General features: G+C 41.2%; 1 protein-coding gene across 1 annotated transcript; it reads left to right on the forward strand.

Moving 5' to 3' along the window:
• The first annotated feature begins 8923 nt into the window (after positions 1-8923).
• LOC148141030 (uncharacterized) lies at positions 8924-12621 on the forward strand. Its single transcript, XM_043678413.2, has one exon. It carries the CDS (start codon positions 9329-9331, stop codon positions 10526-10528), a length of 1200 nt encoding a protein of 399 aa, XP_043534348.1. The 5' UTR covers positions 8924-9328; the 3' UTR covers positions 10529-12621.
• The last annotated feature ends 8553 nt before the right edge of the window (positions 12622-21174 follow it).

Consider the following 21174-nt stretch of genomic DNA (forward strand, 5'->3'; position numbering starts at 1 on the left):
TTTTTTCACAAAATGTGAGTTTTTGGTGCAATTTCCAAGATTTCTCAGGAGATGTTGGGACAGATCTGATAAATGTTGGCATCTATTCTTCAATAAGGGATGTTAATATCTCAGTATAAAACATTTTGACACTAATCATAGGAACAGTTTTGTGAGGACGATGTTGAATTTTTTGATTGTTTTGTGTGAAACCCACTCCAGTGGTCACTGTGATGTGGAAGTTGTGGACACAGCTTTTATAGAGACATAGTCAGTGTCCAACGTCCATTGTTGTCCCACCAGATAAATTACATCCCCATGTTTGTTGATGAGGTTTTATAGTAAGTGTGTCCTTTTAACTTTCTCAGTAATTTCAGCAGCAAGGTAAGGGGCTTGAGCTTGGGTTTGGAGATGAACCCCTGGTTGGTTTGGTCTCCAGGTACAGAGCATGGCAGGATGGAGTGCACCACAAACCTGGATTTTACATCTCAGAATTGTGGAGGGTACAGACACTCTTGCACAGCTTATGGAGAACTATTCATAGAATCCTACAAGTGTGGAAATAAGCCATTTGGCTCATCAAGTCCACACCAAACATCCCAGCCAGACCCATCCCCGTACCCAATCTTTGTAAGTCTGTCTTTTCCATGGCTAATCCACCTAACCTAACCTCCTAACCTAACCCACATCCCCAAATGCTATGTCAATTTAGCACGACCAATCCACCTAATCTCCACATATTTGGATTGTGGAAAGAAACCAGAGACTCAGAGGAAATCTACGCAGACACAGGGAGAATTGTGCAAATTCCATACAGTCACCCGAAGATAGAATGAAACACGGGTCCCGAGCACATGCTAACCTATCGTGCCACCCATTGTCGTGCATTATTCAGATTCTGTTATTTCAATGTGGGAAATTATTTTTATAGTTTGTTTTTAGGTTAATTTCTCAATCTGGTAATGGTGAGTCTGTTGTTAATCAGTTCTGAAATGTTTACTCATTGTTATGGTTCTGTTCGCCGAGCTGGAAATTTTTGTTGCAAACGTTTCGTCCCCTGTCTAGGTGACATCCTCAGTGCTTGGGAGCCTCCTGCGAAGCGCTTCTGTGGTGTTTCCTCCGGTGTTTATAGTGGCCTGTCCCTGCCGCTTCCGGTTGTCAGTTTCAGCTGTCCGCTGTAGTGGCCGGTACATTGGGTCCAGGTCGATGTGTTTGTTGATGGAGTTTGTGGCACTTATCCACAAACTCCATCAACAAACACACCGACCTGGACCCAATATACCGGGAATAAGAAAAAACACCTGGATACCACCTCCACAGTTACTACTTAGAGCAAGGCATATGGCAGACAATCATGCTGCAACCCAAGAATTCTCAGGAGAATATCTGGCCTGACCTACAGGATCCACTGTCATGGAAGAGAGCCAGCCCTCTGTCGGATAGGAGGAGATTCCAATGGCCCAGCTCAGGCATGGATTGTTTTGGATGTTATCCTTTCTCAGACAGATAGAGTTGGATAAAAAGAGTTAATATTGTGGGAATTTGAGAAATGCTCACATGGTGATTTTAACAAAGTAAGGAATATTTTGTTAATAAAGTCGAGTTTAATCACAAACCAAATTCAGTGTCCTTTTGTTTGCCTCACCAACAACAGCGCTTGGGAACTGTGTTTTTAATGCATAGACTAGTCAAAGTGTCCAAAATATGGGCAACAATATAGAAACACTTCTGGGGGAAAAAAAAATCAGATATTTGACAATTTTTGGGAAGCAATATAATTTGAACAATTTAGAACATAGAGTCCCTCTCCCTCCTGTGACAATACTGTGGCTTTAACAGTTGTATTTTGTACTTTTTTGAAAAAAGGTTGAGACAGAGGTTTTGAGCAGTCTGCTTCAAGCCAGTAAACAGCTTGACGCCTTGTGTTTTTTTTAAAGTTGGAACAATAGAAGCAGCCTGAATGGATGCGGGCCAAGCTCCCAAGATTTTAGTTTTAGCTTTCAGTAGCAGTTACTGGGGTCTGGATGTGGAAGCTGTTTTTCTTCTCTCTGTTACAGCTGAAAGCTGGGGTTCTCTTCCTGCTGCTAGAATTGCGTGTGAGCCAATCTGTCTTACTAACATTGCCTCTGCCAAGGGTGTGCGTATGGGATGTTACTATATTGGAATAGTTAATGAGTAATTTATTATTTTGTTAAGTATTTCAATAGAGTTACAGTTAAGCCAATTTTTTTATTTTGTCTGTATTTTTAACTATATTGTATGAAAAAGTATATTTTGCTTCAAGACTGGTAGTTTGACCAATCTAATTGAATCCAGAATGCTAAGCCTGGCACTTGCCTTTAAAATAAGAAAAATTTAGGGTTTGGGCTATCTCCGTAACGTGGTTTGAAGGGGTTTGGTCTGGTCTATAATACAGTTACGTCATTCTCTCTGGTGCATGTGCTGTTCCCACCACTTTGTGTCATCACTGCCTTGTTTGCTGTGAGTTGTCCTCTTCTAATCACTGTCAAACACATCCAAGATTGCACATTCCACACTGATGTTATCAGTTTGAAATTCTCTGAGGATGTAGAATGCTAATCCCACACAAGAAATATCTGTCATGCATTTACAAGGGGAACAGTGGCAGCAACTGCAACATGATAACTCAGAGCTGGGGTCAGCAATTCAGCCCCTCAAGCCTGCGCCACTATTTAAGACAATCATGGCTGCTTTCATCTTGGCCTCAATTCCACTTTCCTGCCTGCTGCCATAACCCTTGAACCTGTTATTGATTAAAAATCTGTATCTGTCTTCTAAAAAATGTAGTCAATTGCCCAATATCTACCACAGTGTGGGGTAGTGAATTTCAGTTTAACCATCCTTTGAGAGGAATAATTCCTCCTCATATTTTTGAATTTGCCACTCCTTATCCTAAAACTATAACGTCTCATTCTAGATTTCCCCACAACAGGAAATATTCATTCCACATCTACTTTGTCAATCTCATTTTGCATCTTATATACCTCAATTAAATCTCTTCCCATTCTTCTAAATTCTAGAAAGTATGTCTTTTTAAGACAAATCTTTTATCTTTGCAATTTAATCCCATGAACCTTCCCTGCACTGCATCTAAATAGTTACATCCTTTCTCCTTTTCAGAATCCCAGGAATTTGGGAATATTATAACTCATGCATCTGCTATATTGGCTGCCATTTCCTTAAAGGTCCTAGAATGTAGGCCATCAGTCTCTGAGGACGTGTCTAACTTTAATCCCAATTCTTTGCTCAGTATTTTCTCCCAAGTAATGGTGATTGTTTTAAGTTCTTTGCATTTTTAACCTCTGCATTACCTGTTCCTATTAGAATGGTTTCAGTGTGCTCCATCATAAAAACTGAAGCAAAATATCAATTTAGTGTTTCTGATATTTCTGTGCTCCCCATTATTAACTTCCCAGTCTCATCTCTAAGGGACCATCATTCACTTTAGCTAATTTTTAAAAAATATACAGTTAAAGCTTTTGCTAATCAGTTTTATTTTGTGCTAGTTTACTTTCATAATTTACCTTTGCTTGTTTCATCACTTCTTTAGTAATCCTGATTGATCTTTAAAGGTTTCCTGAACCTCTAGCCTGTCATTGACCTTTGTAAAATGGTATGCTTTTGTTGTTGTTGCCTTGGACTTCTTTGCTTAATCTTAGATGCTTCTACCCCCACACCCACCCCTTCTCACAATCTTTCTCCCTTTCTGGAATATATTTTAGTTTGAAAGAATTAAATATCTCCCAACTGTCTAAACTGTTGGTCTTCCTGCCCAATCTACTAAATGTAGATCTGTCCTCATGCCTATGCACTATGCAGAACACTAGTGTGGGACTACAGTTTGTTGTCCTCAAACAGAATTTGAAATTCCAGCATACTATGATCTCTCTTCCCTGGAGGAACCTTTAGAATGGGATCATTAATCCCATCTCATTACACCATATTAAATCCAAAATAGCCTGCTCCCTGATTGAACCTTGCAGCAATATGTTGGGGAACAAATTCCTAATACATTCTATACATTCATCCACTGGGCTACTCTTGACAGTTTGATTGGTTTGTCTATATGCCAATTGAAATCACTTCTGATTATCATTCCTTTTTTTACAAGCCTCCAATATTTCCTAATTTTTACTGAGTTCGACTATGAAACTATTGATAGGGGTCCTTTGCATTACTTCCCCAAGGGACTTGTTTCCCTTGCTGTTTCTTATTTCTACCTAGACTGATTCTACGTCTCCAATGCCAAAATCAATCATTCCTCATTACAGCACTATTCTTTTCCTTTATGAAGAGCTCCACCACCTTCCCTTTTCCTTTCTCTCTATTCTTCCAAAGCAGTGAATGTCCTTGGATATGCAACTTCTGGACATGGCCTCTCTGTTGTTTCAGTAAGCACCACTGAATCATATCTATTTACCTCTTAACTCATTAATTTTATTTCATTTGCTATGTGCATTCTGATGCAGAACCTCTAGATTTATTCAATCTTCCCCACTCCTGTTTGACTCCTTAATGCATAAATGATGTTCACATGCTGTGATCCTTCCTTTAATTTTCTGGTAACAATCAGTCTCATCACCAACTTGCACACCTATCTTTTCCTATACTTGGATTTTTTTTTGGTTTTCCATGCAACTGAACCCTCCCCCTACTATTTAGTTTAAAGACCTATCTATAGTCCTAGTTATGTGATTTTCCTGGTCTCTAATCCCAGTATGATTCAAGTGGAGCCCACCCCAACAGAACAGTTCTCTCTTTGACAGAATCAATGTCCTATGAATCCAAACTCATTTATTTCACACCAATCTTTCAGATATGCCTCTTCCATCTTATTGACCCAGTGCCAATTAACTTGTAGCCCAGGTAGTAATCCAGAGATTATTACTTTGGTAGTCTTGCTTTTTAATTGTGCACCTACTTGTATCTTGCCCCTCCCAAATCCAAGTCTCATTGCAACCCAGATGAGGGATCCTTAAACTTGGCACCAGGTAGTTTTCACAGCCTTTACGTTTCTCAATCCTGGCCATGGAGAACAATACCTTTGCCCCTAGCCATACTATCCACAATTACAACTACATTTCTCCTTTTTACCCAACTTAAATGGCTCCTTATACCCTGGTGCTAAGGTCAGATTTCTCATCCTCCCTACAGTTTCCACTCTCAGCCACACAAAGACCAAGAGTCTCAAACCTAATGAGCAAGATCAAGGGTCATTGACCGAATTTGAGGTAGCTAATTTAAAGAGAATGACTGCCTCTTGAGGATCAGGGGGGTTCTGTCCTTGTTAAGGTTGGAGGGGTGGGGTTAGAGGGCAGAGGTACTGGAAGTGGATGAGATGTGCCTCCTCCATCGCTAAACTGTAATCACCCAACATCTAGAGGAAGAACACCTCATCTTCAGCCTTAGGACCCTCCACCTACACAGGATAAATGTGGATTTCACCAGTTTCCTCATTTCCCCTCCCCCTAACTTATCCCAGATCCAACCTTCCCACTCGGCACCGCCCTCATGACCTGTCCTACCTGTCCATCTTCATTCCCACCTATCCGATCAACACTCCTCTCTGACCTATCACTATTACACTCACTTATCTTCCCCCAGCCCGACCCCCACTCACATTTATCTCTCCATCTCATTGGCTCACAAGCCTGATGAAGGGCTTTTGCCTGAAACATCGACTCTCCTGCTCCTCAGATGCTGCCTGACCTACTGCCAGCACCACACTCTTGACTCTGATCTCCAGCATCTGCAGTGCTCACTGTTTCCAACTGAGCTAAACTTTGTCAGACAACCAACATTTGATACACATATGGTCATTATGAATGACAATAGGGTCCACCACCTCCATCGAGTAATAGCATCATACAGCATGGAAACAGATCCTTTGATCCAACCCATCCATACCAGCTGTACATTCCAACTTGACAAAGGAGCAGCGCTCTTAATGCTTGTGATTTCAAATAAACCTGTTGGACTATAACCTGGTGTCGTGTAACTTCTGACCTTGTCCACCCCAGTGCAACACTGGCATCTCTACACGTTAAACCTATGCTCTCTAGTTTTGGACTCCTCTAGCCTAGGAAGAAGACCTTGGCCATTCACGCTATTCATGCCCCTCCTGATTTTATAAACTTCTGTAAGGTCACCCCTCAACCTTCGACACTCCAGGGAAATAGCCCCAGCCTCTTCAGCCTCTCTGTATAACTCAAACCCTCCAGTCACGACAACGTTGCTGTAAATCTTCTCTGCATCCTCTCACATTTAACAACATCCTTCCTATAGGGGAGGTGATCACCTCATGGTATTATCACTTGTCGGCTAACTTAGAGAATCAGATAATGTTCTGGAGATGTGGGTTTGAATCCCGCCGTGGCAGATAGCAGAAGTTGAATTGAGTAAATATCTGGAATTAAGAGTCTAATGATGACCATGAATCCATTGCTGATTGCTCAGAAAAAACCCTTTTGTTTCACTAATGTCCTTTAGAGAAGGAAACTGCCGTCCTGATCCGGTTTGGCCTACGTGTGACTCCAGGCCTCCAGCAAAGTGGTTGACTCTTAACCGCCCTCTGGGCAATTAGGGATGAGTAATAAATGCTGCCTGGCCAGTGATGCCCTCATGCTGTGAATGAATAGTAAAACAAAAGAAGGGTGACCAGAATCGTACGCAGTATTCTAAAAATAGCTAATCACATTCATTGTTAACGTACTGAAACATCTTGTGAAAGTTGTAGTGCTTGGTGCTGACTGGCTATTCACAGTACTCATTTACAAAGAGCAAGAGCACATCACACTCTGGTTGCAGCTGCAACACATTACCTGGCCTTGTATCTTTATTTAATTAGATTTTTAATTTATTATTTCTTTTACAACTAATCTTTAGTTTTAAATCTGGATATATTTCTCCTATTTGGCCTTTGATCTGAAAACTAGTCAGAATAGGTAGCAGAAAGAAATACTCACCCACCAACCACCTACATGTGATGTCCCTTGGCATGTTCACCTTATGTTGCAGAACTGCTGTGGTTTATCTCCCATCTCTCAGATCTTGATGTACTCTAGCCCCCACTGATCTGTGAAAGAGTTTTGGAAACCAGAACATAATACCCCCATCACCAAGTTGCTGAACTCTCATTTTTATGAAACTCTCAAGTTTTACATCTTCGTAGTTTCATTCCAAGATCATTGCACTCAAAGCATTGTTTTTATAGTCTGCCTCTAATGTTTCAGGATCAATTTTAACCAGCTTTCAATTGGTAGTCCAATGAACTACCCAAGCTTCAGCAGCACCAACCCCCACTGGGAGATTTTTTTAAAAATTCCCTGTCGGCTGATAAGATACTTAAATGTCTACCTTTCAAATTAATCCAAATTAAACAGTTGATCTTAACAAGGAAACACCAGCAATTAATTTTAAGACGACAAGAGATTAACTTTTGAGCTCCTATTTTTAACCAAACTGCCAAGGGCCATAATTGTCAAATACGTCAAAGGTTACATATCCCAAGGAGTGAGATTTTATTCAGATGCTACAATGACCAGTTTAAATCTCCACCTGACTGCCTTTTTTATTTCAAAAATATACTTTATTCATAAAATAATTTGATGGTCTGTACAGTTGGTCATGCCATACATATGTAAACATGTACATACAGAGATCAGAATCCCCACCTGATCTGCTGCTCAAAGTCACCTCCACTTCCCCGGTCAGTTTCCCAAGTTTCAGGAAACTCATGTTGCTCCAGAAATATTTGGATTGACTGTGAGAGACGTCAATCAGAGAGCCCACCCACTCTGCCCATTCTCCCTCTTCCTCTTCCAGAGCTGGTTCACTTCCTATAGGGACTGAAAACCAAGTGAGGAGATGGTGAGTGAAGGGGCAGCTTTTATACAAACTGTATCCCATAATATCCACACCAACCTTCAGGCAGTCTGACTATCCTGTGGGCAGTCAGGGGTGGAAATGTCCCTTATGCTGTGTGAGAAGATCCAGCTGAGAGAGCTGTTTACTCGGTGCTTTGTGCTGAACTGTGTGACTGGAGCTGTGTGTTGGATATTGAGTGTGTTTATTGGAAGCATTTCCCTCTGATTTCCAGACTGAGATTTGTTGATGGCTCATTCCTGAATATGAGAAGGTGAGGTGTATTTATGTGGGAGGTGCAGAATTACTTCAGGTTTTCGCAGCAGCTGCCTCAGCAGTTAACGCTCGAAAAGCATCGTGACTGGTTGAAGAGTTGGGTCAGTGTTCAGAACTGAGGTTGTCCTTTGACTTGAATGTGTAGGGAGGAAGAGAATGGAATCTGATGGAGAGAAATGTCTGACGTGCTGTTTGTCTTGTTTCCTGGTGATTCATTTGTCTTGTGGAACTGTAAAGTGTGTTAATTTGTAGATGGAGTCTTGTTAAAAAGGGTGTATATGTAGTTTGCCTGTTGGAGAAAGGCTAAAATCTTGAAATGTTTTGGAAAGCTTTCTTTTAATATGTGCCCTGAAAGCCTTGGCCTTCAAATAAACCTTCAATTAGCTACACTGTAAATGATGTTTTCCTTGCTTCCTGCCCAGTTTGTTTACCTGAAATAAATTTCAAAATGTCCATTCAATTAACATTTTTCCTGAGTGATTTATTTACACACAGTCTTAAAGGGGAAAACTGGAATTCGCCAGTATGAGTTGAGCAGCTAGTGAATTGTTGGCCTGTTTTACACTGTGCCCAACTGTCTTTCGCGTTGCCCTCTCAGTGCCTGGGGAGATGGGGTCAAGGTGGAGGAAAGAAAGTAGCATTATTGTTTGACCCTGGTCACTATCCAGAGTCCCTGCTGGAAACAGAGACTGTGACAGTCAAGTATGTGACAGTCAGCTCCTTCAGCAAAGGAGGAGAGGTAGTTGGAGGAAATTATGTTTACTTTATTTGTTTTACAGAATGATTGTACCTTGCTACCCCAGAGAATATGGAGAAAATAGACGTTACTGATAGATCCAGACTGTTCCCCAAGGAACAACTGCACAACTGTAGGAAGACATCCAATCCCTTAACAGCATTGTTCAAAACAGGGTAGGTTGGGCAGTGAAGTCATCGTCTGGAAATCAGTCAGTAGCGTGGTGCCTTTCATCAGAACCGGCCTTTCTGAAGGTTTGGCCATGGGTGATTATTCAGGGTGAGACTGGGAAGAAGTGTGTTTTGCTTCAAGTGTGGTAAGAGCTTGCTTCATTCATCAAGCCTCATGAACCACTGATTCATTCCTGCAGGTTGGTGGCTGCTCATGTGTGAGGAGGACTCCATAGGCACATGACAACTGCTGATACACAGGGCTTATCTTTTGAAGAGCCACATGGAAGTGAAACCCTTTACAGTTGAGGTGTGGGACCAGGATTTCACACTGTCATCGACAGTCCTGAGCCAAAAAGACACCCAAACTGGAGAGAAACCTATCTCATGTGAAGTGTGTGATAAATCATTCTCACAGTTATCAAGCCTCAGAACTCACCAGCGTATTCACACAGGGGAAAAACCATTCACGTGTGAAGTGTGTGGTAAATCATTTTCACAGTCATCAAGCCTCCGTGCTCACCAGCGCATTCACACAGGGGAGAAACCGTTCATCTGTGAGGTTTGTGACAAATCATTTTCAAAGTTAACGAACCTCTGCAGGCACCAACGTATCCACACTGGGGAGAAACCCTTCAAGTGTGAAGTGTGTGACCGAGCTTTTACACAGTCTTCGCACCTCTTGCAACATCAGACAACTCACACAGGGGAGAAACCCTTCAAGTGTGAGGTGTGTGATCGAGCCTTCACACATTCCTCTAGTCTTCTGCAGCATCAGGCACTTCACACAGGGGAGAAACCCTTCAAGTGTGAGGTGTGCAGTCGAGCCTTCACGCATTCATCAAGCCTTCTGCGACACCAGACAATTCACACAGGGGAGAAACCCTTCAAATGTGAAGTGTGCAACCGAGCATTCAACCAATCGTCAACACTCCTGAGACACAAAGGCACCCACACTGGGGAGAAACTTATCTGCTGTGATGTGTGTGACAAATCATTCTCAAAATCATCAAGTCTACATGCTCACCAGCGCATTCACACAGGGGAGAAACCATTCACATGCAAAGTGTGTGAGAAATCATTTTCAAAGTTAACAGACCTCCGCAGACATCAACGAATCCACACAGGGGAGAAACCTTTTAAGTGTGAGGTGTGCAATCGAGCCTTCATACAATCATCACACCTCCTGCGACATCAGGCACTTCACACAGGAGAGAAATCCTTCAAGTGTGAGCTGTGTGACCGAGCCTTCACACATTCATCGAACCTGATGCAACATCAGATAATCCACACTGGGGAGAAACCCTTCAAGTGTGAAATGTGTGACCGAGCTTTCACTTATTCATCAAGCCTCCTGCGACATCAGACAGTCCACACAGGGGAGAAACCCTTCAATTGTGAGGTATGTGACCGAGCATTCACACAGTCATCTAGCCTCCTGAGGCATCAGACAATCCACACAGGAGAAACCCTTCAAATGTGAAGTGTTTACTGAGGGACGTGGACATTTGTTGAACCCATGAAAACCTATTCATGTGTGACTTGTGTGGTACATCAGCCTTGGAGTCATCAACTTTCTGTGTACAACAATACATTAGCATAGAAGCAACTATTCACCTATGAGATGCTTCACAAATCCTTCAGGTAGTCATGAACCTTTGTGCGCATTCACACAGGTGGGGAGATAGTGGCACACTACTAAATTTACTGGACTAGCAATCCAGAGCCACAGGTTGATATTCTGCGTTCATATCCCACCAATGCAGATGGTGAATTTTGAATTCAATTGAAAAAAAAACTGAATTAAAAACTAGCTGCTGTTGATTTTTGTGAAAATATTTTCTGGTTCACTAACGGTTCACCTTTAGGGAAGGAAACATCATGCTGAGTACTTCCCCTTCCTTACCCTTAGGGAAGGAAATTTGTTGTCCTCTCCATGTCTGGCCTGCATATGATTCCAGACCTACAGCAATGTAGCTAACCTCTGAAACACACCATACAAATCACACAGTGGGCAATTAGGAACTGGCAAAAAATGATGGCGCAGCTAGTGATGCATTCATTCCATGAATGAATATAATTTAAAAAATCCAAGTGTGAGCATCTGGTTCATCAGAGCATTCACACAGGAGAGAAACACTCTGATTTCTGTAATATTACACATTATTCACATTATTGTTGCATATCCTGGAACATCAGTGAACCCACATAGGAAACAAATCCATCCAGTGTGATGTCTGACAGAATTATTTCATCTCCTCCTCCCTCACCAAACACTGACATCTCCACAAGGACTCAGCTGCTGCTTTTGCATTGAGAGCTATCTCTTTTTTCACTCTCCAGTGTTCACAAAGGAGAGCAGTCATTCCAAAGCACTTGCTGTCTCAAACATCTCACACATTCAGTCCCATCATTTCAAGAAGGCCAATTTAATCTTTAATCCTGATCACAAAACACCATTAAAGGAAAACATCTATATGTACAGAACCCCTTGTATAAACTCAGCATCCTTGCAGTGCAGCATCTGATAAAAGTCACTCATTGGCTCTCACTCTGACCAAGCAGACAATCACATACTTAGTGGTTGGAAAAGCTTCAGCTTCTGATCTATTAGCACAGGTTCCTGGGGTAGTAATGGGGGTACTTCAATTAGCCTCAGTGTCTAGTTAATGGAGGGGGAGAATCAGCCAGGAATCCTGTTCCTCATCAGTGAGCCTGGCTGGGAAGTCAGGGGGAGGGGATGATTTATAATTACTTTTAATGTCATCTATTGTGAATTTGGATTGATGCTTTTTGAATTAGTAATGTGGATTTTCTGTTAATAATTAATTTGGAAGTATTTCTGTTGCCATGGTAATTTCTGTTAAAACAGTTTTTGTGGTCTAGCTTTGGAGTTAATGGATGTATATGCACCACTAAGGGACTTTCATTGATTTTAGATTGTTTTGCCACCCTGTAAGGTAAATAATAGGACCTTCATGTTTGTTATAAATTTCTGGAACTTATTTGTTTCTTGCACTTAAAGGAAACACCCCCTAGCTTGGAAAGAGAATTTTTTACTTTGAGTTTTGAGCAGTTATGTAATGCTCTTGGATGAACATGGCTATATAGCCCAGTGTTCCTGAGAAGAAATGGGTATACCTGTCGTGATTACCTGAGAGTGAAGAGTTCATGTTTGTCCCAGATCTGTAGCGTTAGGATAAACCCTGAACGTGTTATTTAAAGTGAGTACATTCAAACGCAGGTCTGTATAAAGCTCCAGAAGGGCTCTTGTGTTGGTGTCTCCACCTCTGAGCCGGGTTAAATTCCCACTTGCTCCAAAGGTGTAATGGATCTCTGAACAAGCTAATATGGAAAACATCCATAATGGATCCAGGAAGAAGCTATCTGCCATTATGGTTTATATACCAAAGTCGAAAGTGACTTAAAATCATTGAGGTGTTAGAAACAAGAACTCTAGTGTGAGTCCTGTACAAGTGAGGCATTTGGGTACTGTACTGGGGTGTCTTTTGAGTGCGATACAAAAGCTGTTCCTTTATTTTCTTTTCAGTTTATAAAGGAATATTTTGTGATTTGTGGGATTGTACTTTTGCTGTCTGTTTAAAAGTCTTTGCACATATGTTATAATTGGGTAATTTGGTTTATTCTATTTTAATTTCATTTCGTTTGTTAATTAACATCTGCTTTATTGTTAAAGCCAAATCTGCAACGTATGCTTATGCTTTAGCAAGAGACCATTTTGTTAAAACCAAAAAGAAATGAAAATATGATCTCTAAAGCCAGGTTTCAGACTTGGATCTGACACATCCAATATGAACATCAGCTGGGATCATAACATTTGGCAGAATGTGTCTCAGCTGTGACAGTTTTAATTGACTCACCACATTCACTGTCTGACTGTCCACGTGCTGAATGGCCACTCGACCAGAGCACTAGAGTCCAGGTCAGTATCTTGAAGAAATATGAGAGGACAAAGTACAATGAGAAAGGCAAAGAAAGCGATCAAGTAATTAATTTCATCTACACTTTCCTTTCAGTTGATATATTCATTTAAATGCACCTTATTCCAATTCCCATTTGATGGTGTGTCACTTTTTCCCAATCACTCTTCTTTTGATGTTCTAAGTGATTCAAGAGGACTGGAGAAACCTAACTGTCCCGTTTAAAAGAAAAGTTATTTTTGTAGTATCTTTAAAATGAAAATCAAACATTACTGTATAATTTCAAGCATTACCAAATTCTACTTGTTTGTTCGTTCTTACAAAAATACCTACAATTTTCTCAAAAGTAGTTTGCCAGTTTATGCTTCATGTTTCTTTTTATATTAAAAATCACAAGTTCAAGTATGGCCACAACAGACATGATGGTTTCTTTTGTGTTCACCCGTATTCATGTTGTTGGGCTGATAAGTTTTGTTGGTGGTCAGTTAATTTCTTCCCAAACAAAATTTTCCATTTTTTAAAATACAAATTAAAATCACCTCAGCTGTTTCTACTGGCTCTTGTTTTAAATTAAAATGTTGAAATGTAAATGTATTTGTCCCCTTAAACATCAATTAAATTGTCCATCGTGATCTTGAAAGAGCAACTTGTATCAATATATTTTATCAATTCCAAATTCAGATTTCATAATTTCACTAATTATGTGCTGGATTGGTAATTTTAAAGAGTGTTTTTATACTGTATTGGAGACACGAGTGATCTCAGTCAGATTAGGGTTCTCCTGTTCTCTAACACTCTTTCTCAGCCAGTTTGTTGGGGGTCTCACGATATTCTTGAAACCTTTTAAAAATGCAAAAACAAATATTTACTATGGCACTGGAAGAAGATGTTGTACTTTTACATGTTTAGTTTGAAGAAACTATTGAAATCCTCTGAATTTCAAACTGACATTTTAAGTTTTATTGTCTTAAAGAAAATCTTATAAATTGTTTTTAAGATTACATTCAATAAATAATGACAAATATATGAACAAAATATTTCTCCTTCTGGGTTTAAATCAGATGCCTTCCACAGTGCAGCTTATCTACATATTTTGACAACAAGCTTTTTATAGCACAGAACTGAAAAATAGAGTTCACACGATTTTCAAACTTCTGAGTAAACTTTTGACTTCTTTCTAGGTCTGACTTTAGTCATGGGTAAGCTATTGGAAGTGATTCAGAAGGAAGGGACTTAAATGCATTTGGAGAAGCAAGGAATGATCAGGGATAGTCAGCATGTTTTTGGGCGAGTAAAGTTGTGCCTGACAAATCTGATTGAGTTTTTTGAGGAAGTAACCAAGAGAATTGGTGAGGGAAGAGCAATAGACATTGTTGAATTGGACTTTAATAAAGCCTTTGACAAGGTTCTGTATGGAGAGACTAATTAGTAAAGATAGACCACCTAAGATTTAGGGTGAGCTTGCCAATTGGATACAAAATTAGCCTAATGACAAGAGACAGAAAGTGATTATAGAGGGTTGTTCTTCAGGCTGGATGCCTGTGACCAGATGTGTTCCACAGAATCTGTACTGTGTCTACTTTTGTTTGACATAGAGTCATAGAGATGTACAGCATGGAAACAGACCCTTCAGTCCAACCTGTCCATGCCAACCAGATATCTCAACCCAATCTAGTCCCACCTGCCAGCACCCGGCCCATATCCCTCCAAACCCTTCCTATTCATATACCCATCCAAATGCCTCTTAAATGTTGCAATTGTACCAGCCTCCACCATTTCCTCTGGCAGCTCATTCCATACATGTACCACCCTTTGGGTGAACAAATGGCCCCTTAGGTCCCTCATATCTTTCCCATCTCACCCTAAACCTTTCCCCTCTAATTCTGGACTCCCCGACCCCAGGACAAAGACTTTGTCTATTTATCCTATCCATGCCCCTCATAATTTTGAATACCTCTATAAGGTCACCCCTCAGCCTCCAACGCTCCAGGGAAAACAGCCCCAGCCTGTTCAGCCTCTCCCTATAGCTCAAATCCTCCAACTCTGGCAACATCCTTGTAAATCTTTTCTGAACCCTTTCAATTTTCACAACATCTTTGCGATAGGAAGGTGACCTGGATTGCACGCAATATTCCAACAGTGGCCTAACCAATGTCCTGTACAGCCGCAACATGACCTCCCACCTCCTGTACTCAATACCCTTACCAATAATGGAAAGCATACCAAACGCCTTCTTCACTATCCTATCTACCTGCGATTCCACTTTCAAGGAGCTATGAACCTGCATTCCAAGGTCTCTTTGTTCAGCAACACTCCTAGGACCTGACCATTAAGTGTATAAGTCCTGCTAAGATTTGCTTTCCCAAAATGCAGCACCTCGCATTTATCTGAATTAAACTCCATCTGCCACTTCTCAGCCCATTGGCCCATCTGGTCCAGATCCTGTTGTAATCTGAGGTAACCCTCTTCGCTGTCCACTAGATCTCCAATTTTGGTGTCATCTGCAAACTTACTAACCATACGTCTTATGCTCGCATCCAAATCATTTATGTAAAAGACAAAAAGTAGAGGGCCCAGCACCGATCCTTCTGGCACTCCATTGGTCACAGGCCTCCAGTGTGAAAAACAACCCTCTACCACTACCCTCTGTCTTCTACCTTTGAGCCAGTTCTGTATCCAAATGGCTAGTTCTCCCTGTATTCCATGAGATCTAACCTTGCTAATCAGTCTCCTATGGGGAACGTTGTCGAACGTCTTACTGAAGTCCATATAGATCACATCTACTGCTCTGCCCTCATCAATCCTCTTTGTTATTTCTTCGAAAAACTCAATCAAGTTTGTGAGACATGATTTTCCATGCACAAAGCCATGTTGACTATCCCTAATCAGTCCTTGCCTTTCCAAATACATGTACATCCTGTCCCTCAGGATTCCTCCAACAACTTGCCCACTACTGAGGTCAGGCTCACTGGTCTATAGTTCCCTGGCTTGTCTTTACCGCCCTTCTTAAACAGTGGCACCACGTTAGCCAACCTCCAGTCTTCTGGCACCTCATCTGTGACTATCGATGATACAAATGTCTCAGCAAGAGGCCCAGCAATTACTTCTCACAGAGCTCTTGGATACACCTGATCAGGTCCTGGGGATTTATCCATTTTTAACCGTTTCAAGACATCCAGCACTTCCTCCTCTGTAATCTGAACATTTTGCAAGATGTCACCATCTATTTCCCTACAGTCTATATCTTCCATATCCTTTTCCACAGTAAATACTGATGCAAAATATTCATTTAGTATCTCCCCCATTTTCTGTGGCTCCACACAAAGGCCGCCTTGCTAATCTTTGAGGGGCCCTATTCTCTCCCTAGTTACCCTTTTGTCCTTAATATATTTGTAAAATCCCTTTGGATTCTCCTTACTTCTATTTGCCAAAGTTTTCTCATGTCCCCTTTTTGCCCTCCTGATTTCCCTCTTAAGAATACTCCTACTTCCTTTATACTCTTCGAAAGATTCACTCAATCTATCCTGTCTATACCTGACATATGCTTCCTTCTTTTTCTTAACCAAATCCTCAATTTCTTTCGTCATCCAGCATTCCCTATACCTACCAGCCTTTCCTTTCACCCTGACAGGAATATACTTTCTCTGGATTCTTTTATCTCATTTTTGAAGGCTTCCCATTTTCCAGCCATCCCTTTATCTGCAAAAATCTGCCTCCAATCAGCTTTCAACAGTTCTTGCCAAATACCGTCAAAATTGGCCTTTCTCCAATTTAGAACTTCAACTTTTAGATCTGCTCTATCCTTTTCATCACTACTTTAAAATTTAAAGAATTATGGTTGCTGGCCCCAAAGTGCTCCCCCACTGACACCTCAGTCACCTGCCCTGCCTTATTTCCCAAGAGTAGGTCAAGTTTTGCACCTTCTCTAGTAGGTACATCCACATACTGAATCAGAAAATTGTCTTGTACGCACTAAAGAAATTCCTCTCCATCTAAGCCTTTAACACTATGGCAGTCCCAGTCGATGTTTGAAAAGTTCAAATCCCCGACCATAACTACCCCTATTATTCTTACAGATAACTGAGCATTTGTATAAATGATTTAGATGAGAATAGAGAAGGCATGGTGAGTAAGTTTGCAAATGACACCAAAATTAGTGGTATAATGGTCAATAAAGAAGATTATTTAAGATTACAAAGAGATCTTGATCAACTGGGTCAATGGGCTGAAGGTTGGAAGTTGTAGTTTAATTTGGATAAACGTAAGGTATTGCATTTTGGTAAAGTAAACAAGGGCAGGACTTATACAATTCAAAGTAAGGTCTTGGGTAGTGTTGCAGAACAGAGAGACCTCAGGGTTCAGGAATATAATTATTTGAAGTTTGTGTCATATACTGTATAGATAGTCTGGTTAAAAAAAGATGTTTAGCACACTTGCCTTCATTGCTTTGTCCTTTGAGTTTAGGAGTTGGGATGTTGATGAGGCCTGTCTTAAAGTACTGTGTCCATAATGGTTGTCCAGGAAGGATATTATTAAAAAGCTGGAGAGGGTTCAGAAGAAATATACCAGGATGTTACCAGCACTGGAGAGTTTGAGTTAAAGCGAGAGGCTGAATAGAATCATGCAGCATGGAACCAGACCTTTCGGTCCAACCAGTCCATGCCGCCCATAATCCCAAACTAAACTAGACTCGCCTGCCTGCGTTTGCTTGTATCTTTCCAAACATTTCTTATTCATGTACTTATCCAAATGCCTTTCAGATATGTAACTATACCCACATCCACTGCTTCCTCTGAAAGTTCATTCCACACATGAACCACTCTGCGTAAAATAAATTGCCCCTCATGTCTTTTTAAAATCTTTCTCCTCTCACCTTAAAAATATGCCTCCTAGTCTTGAAAGCCCCCGTCCTAAGGAAAAGACACCTTCCATTCACTTTATCTATACCTCTCATTACTTTATAAACCTCTACAAGGTCACCTCTCAACCTCCTAGGCTCCAGTGAAAAATGTCCCAGCCTTGCCAGCCTCCCGCCAATGGCAATAGTGCTGCTCGAGCTGGATGCAGAGCTGAGGATAAGCTAGTATTTTATCAGATTTTTGGTATAATTGTCCTGCTTTTGTAGTCTGTCCCCTTACTGATAGAGTCCAGGATACCTTAATTTTAATATCCTCAACTTGCAACATGCCTTGTTACCTTTGCTGATTTTGCAGAGATACATCAAGATCCCTCTTTCTCTGCACCCTTTTAGAATTGTACCTTTATTTTATATTGTCTGTCCGAGGTTTTCCAACAACATAATCACTTCACACTTCTCTGCATTAGATTTCATCTGCTACGTGTTCATCCATTTCACAAATCTTATCTCCTTTTGAAATGCCATATCATTCTCCTCACAGTTCACAACACCTCCGAATATAGTGTAAATGTTTTAATGTGCCATAACACCAAGGTCATTAATTATCTCTCAGGAAGAGCTGTGTTGTAACACTAACCCCTGGAGAAATTCACTATAAACCTTCCTCCAGCTTGAGAAACATCCATTATCCATTCCTCGCTGTTCTTTGTCACTCAGTCAATTTTGTATCTATGAAACTATTTTCCCTTTGATTCCATGAGTTCTAACTATTCAGCAAATCTATTGTATGGCACATTGTCAAAAGCCTTTTGGACGTCCAAGTGTGTCACATCAACAAAATTCATCAAACCTCTCTGTTACCTCAAAATACTTAAGAAAATGAGTTAAACGTGCACTGCTCTTTCCAAATCAATGTTGCCTGTCCTTAATTAACACACATCTGACCAAGTGACTTAATTTTATCCTGAACTATTGTTTCTAGAAACTGCCACTTCAATATTAAACTGACTGACCTGTAGTTGCTAGGCTTGTCTTGTTTTGAGCAAGGCTGTGTTTGCAATAGGAACAAATAAAACTGGAGAAACCCAGTAGATCTGGCAATATGTATGAGGAGAAATGTTTACAATTCTCCAGTCCTCTGGCATCATCCTGAATTCAAGGACGATTGAAAATTATGGCTAATGCCTCTGCAGTTTCCACACTCAGAACTCTTACTGTACCTGAACAATCTCTTTAAAAGCATCAGATTGTACAGTGACTGTGTTGCCTGATAACCTTGGATTTTAAAATTTTTCTGGGACGATCCATTGGTGAGTTTCAATAAATTAAATATTCTTACTCCAAATTGTTCATTTTCAATAAAATGAAAGAGGGGGTATGGTCTAAAGGTATATCACAAGATTATGAGTCCAGAGATCCAGCTAATGTTCTGGGAATCCTAGTTTGAATGTCGTCATGGCAGACAGTAAACATTGAATTCATGGAAACCTGGAATTAGGAATCTAGTGATCACCATTATCAATTATCAGGAAAAAAAACTGTTTCATGAATCCCTGGAATGGAAAGAAACTGCAGTCCTATCCTAGTCTGGCCTATATTGGTTGACTCTTAACAGCCCTCTGAAATGGCAGAGCAAACCACTCAGTTGTAATAATGTAGAAAGTCTAAATGAGGAATCAAACTGGATGGATCATCTGGCATCAACTCAGGCATCAGAAATGAAAATGACATAAATAGTCCTGTCGGCTCTGCAAAGTTTCCTTACTAATATCAGGGGTTAGTGCTAAAATTGGGAAAGCTGTATCACAAACTAGTCAAGCACTAGCCTGACATAGTCACACTTAACAGATTCATACCTTACAGGCAATGGGCCATATACCGCCATCACTATCCCTGATCCAATAGAGGTGACAGCAAAGAAAACTTCCTGCTGGTCACCACAGACTATACTCAGTCAGCAACATTTGGAAGAAGCACTGAGGTAGGAAGGTCACAGAATGTACCTTGAGCAAGATATTTGAATGTACACCACCAAGAGTGGCTCAGCACAAGCACTAGATTAGATTTTTTTTAGATTAGATTCCCTTCAGTGTGGAAACAGGCCCTTCGGCCCACCAAGTCCACACCGACCCTCCGAAGAGCAACCCACCCAGACCCATTCCCCTACATTTACCCCTGCACCTAGCACTACATGGCCAATTCACCTAACCTGCGTATCTTTGGACTGTGGGAGGAAACCGGAGCACCCGGAGGAAACCCACGCAGACACGGGGAGAATGTGCAAACTCCACACAGACAGTTGCCCGAGGCGGGAATTGAACCCGGGTCCCTGGTGCTGTGAGGCAGCAGTGCTAACCACTGAACCACTGTGCCGCTCCACTACTTATTGAGTTATTCAAGAACTAAACAACTGCTGTTAGACTGGGTCTGCAGCAGGTAGTGAGGGAACCAACAAGAGACAGAAACATATTTGAGCTCATCCTCACCAATCTACCTGCCGATACATCTGTTCATGACAGTGTTGGTAAGAGTGAGTACCACACAGTTCTTGTGGAGCTTAAGACCCACCTTCAAAAAGAGAATACTCTCTGTCGTTGTGCTACAGTAGGACAGACTTCAAACAAATCTGACAATTCAAGACTGGACATCCATGAGGTACTGTGGGCCATTAGCAGCAGCAAAATCGTACTTCAACACAATCTGCAACCTCATGGCCTGGCCTAGGGCAAAATCCTCTGTTGATTGGAGTCATCACAGGGGAAGATGGTCAAGATTGTTGAAGATCAGTCACCCAAGCTGCACGGTATTTCTGCAGGGGTTCCTCAGGGTAGTGTCCTAGGCTCTGCTGCTTCATCAGTGACCTCTACATCATAAGGTCAGAAATGGGATGTTTACTGATGGTTGCGCAATGTTCAGCAAAATCTGGACAATATCCAGCCTTGGGTCAAAATTTAGTAATTAACATTCACTTCATATAAAATGCCAGGCAATGACTGTCTCCAGTAAAATACAATCTAACCACTGCCCCTTGAGATTCAATGGTGTTACCATCACTGAATCCCTCACTATCAAAATTCTGGGTTTACCATTGACCAGAACCTGAACAAACCACTTCAGTACAATGACTACAACAGCAGGCCAGAGGCTAGGTATGCTGCAAAGAGTAACTCATCTCCTGACTCCATAAAGCCTGTCTACCACAGACAAGGATAAGTCAGGAGTGTAACAGAATATTCATCACTTCCCTGGATAAGCTCAAGAAGCTTGACACCATCCAGGACAAAGCATCCTGCTTGATTGGCACCATGTCTATAAACATTCACTCCCTCC

The sequence above is a fragment of the Chiloscyllium plagiosum genome, unplaced genomic scaffold (genome assembly GCF_037043375.1).
Source record: "Chiloscyllium plagiosum isolate Xiang-an unplaced genomic scaffold, Cpla_swu_hap1 HiC_scaffold_35, whole genome shotgun sequence".
NCBI lineage: Eukaryota > Metazoa > Chordata > Chondrichthyes > Orectolobiformes > Hemiscylliidae > Chiloscyllium > Chiloscyllium plagiosum.

Coding starts and splice junctions, on each gene's coding strand:
- LOC148141030 (XM_043678413.2), top strand. CDS start 9,329: ATGGAAGTGAAACCCTTTACAGTTGAGGTGTGGGACCAGGATTTCACA.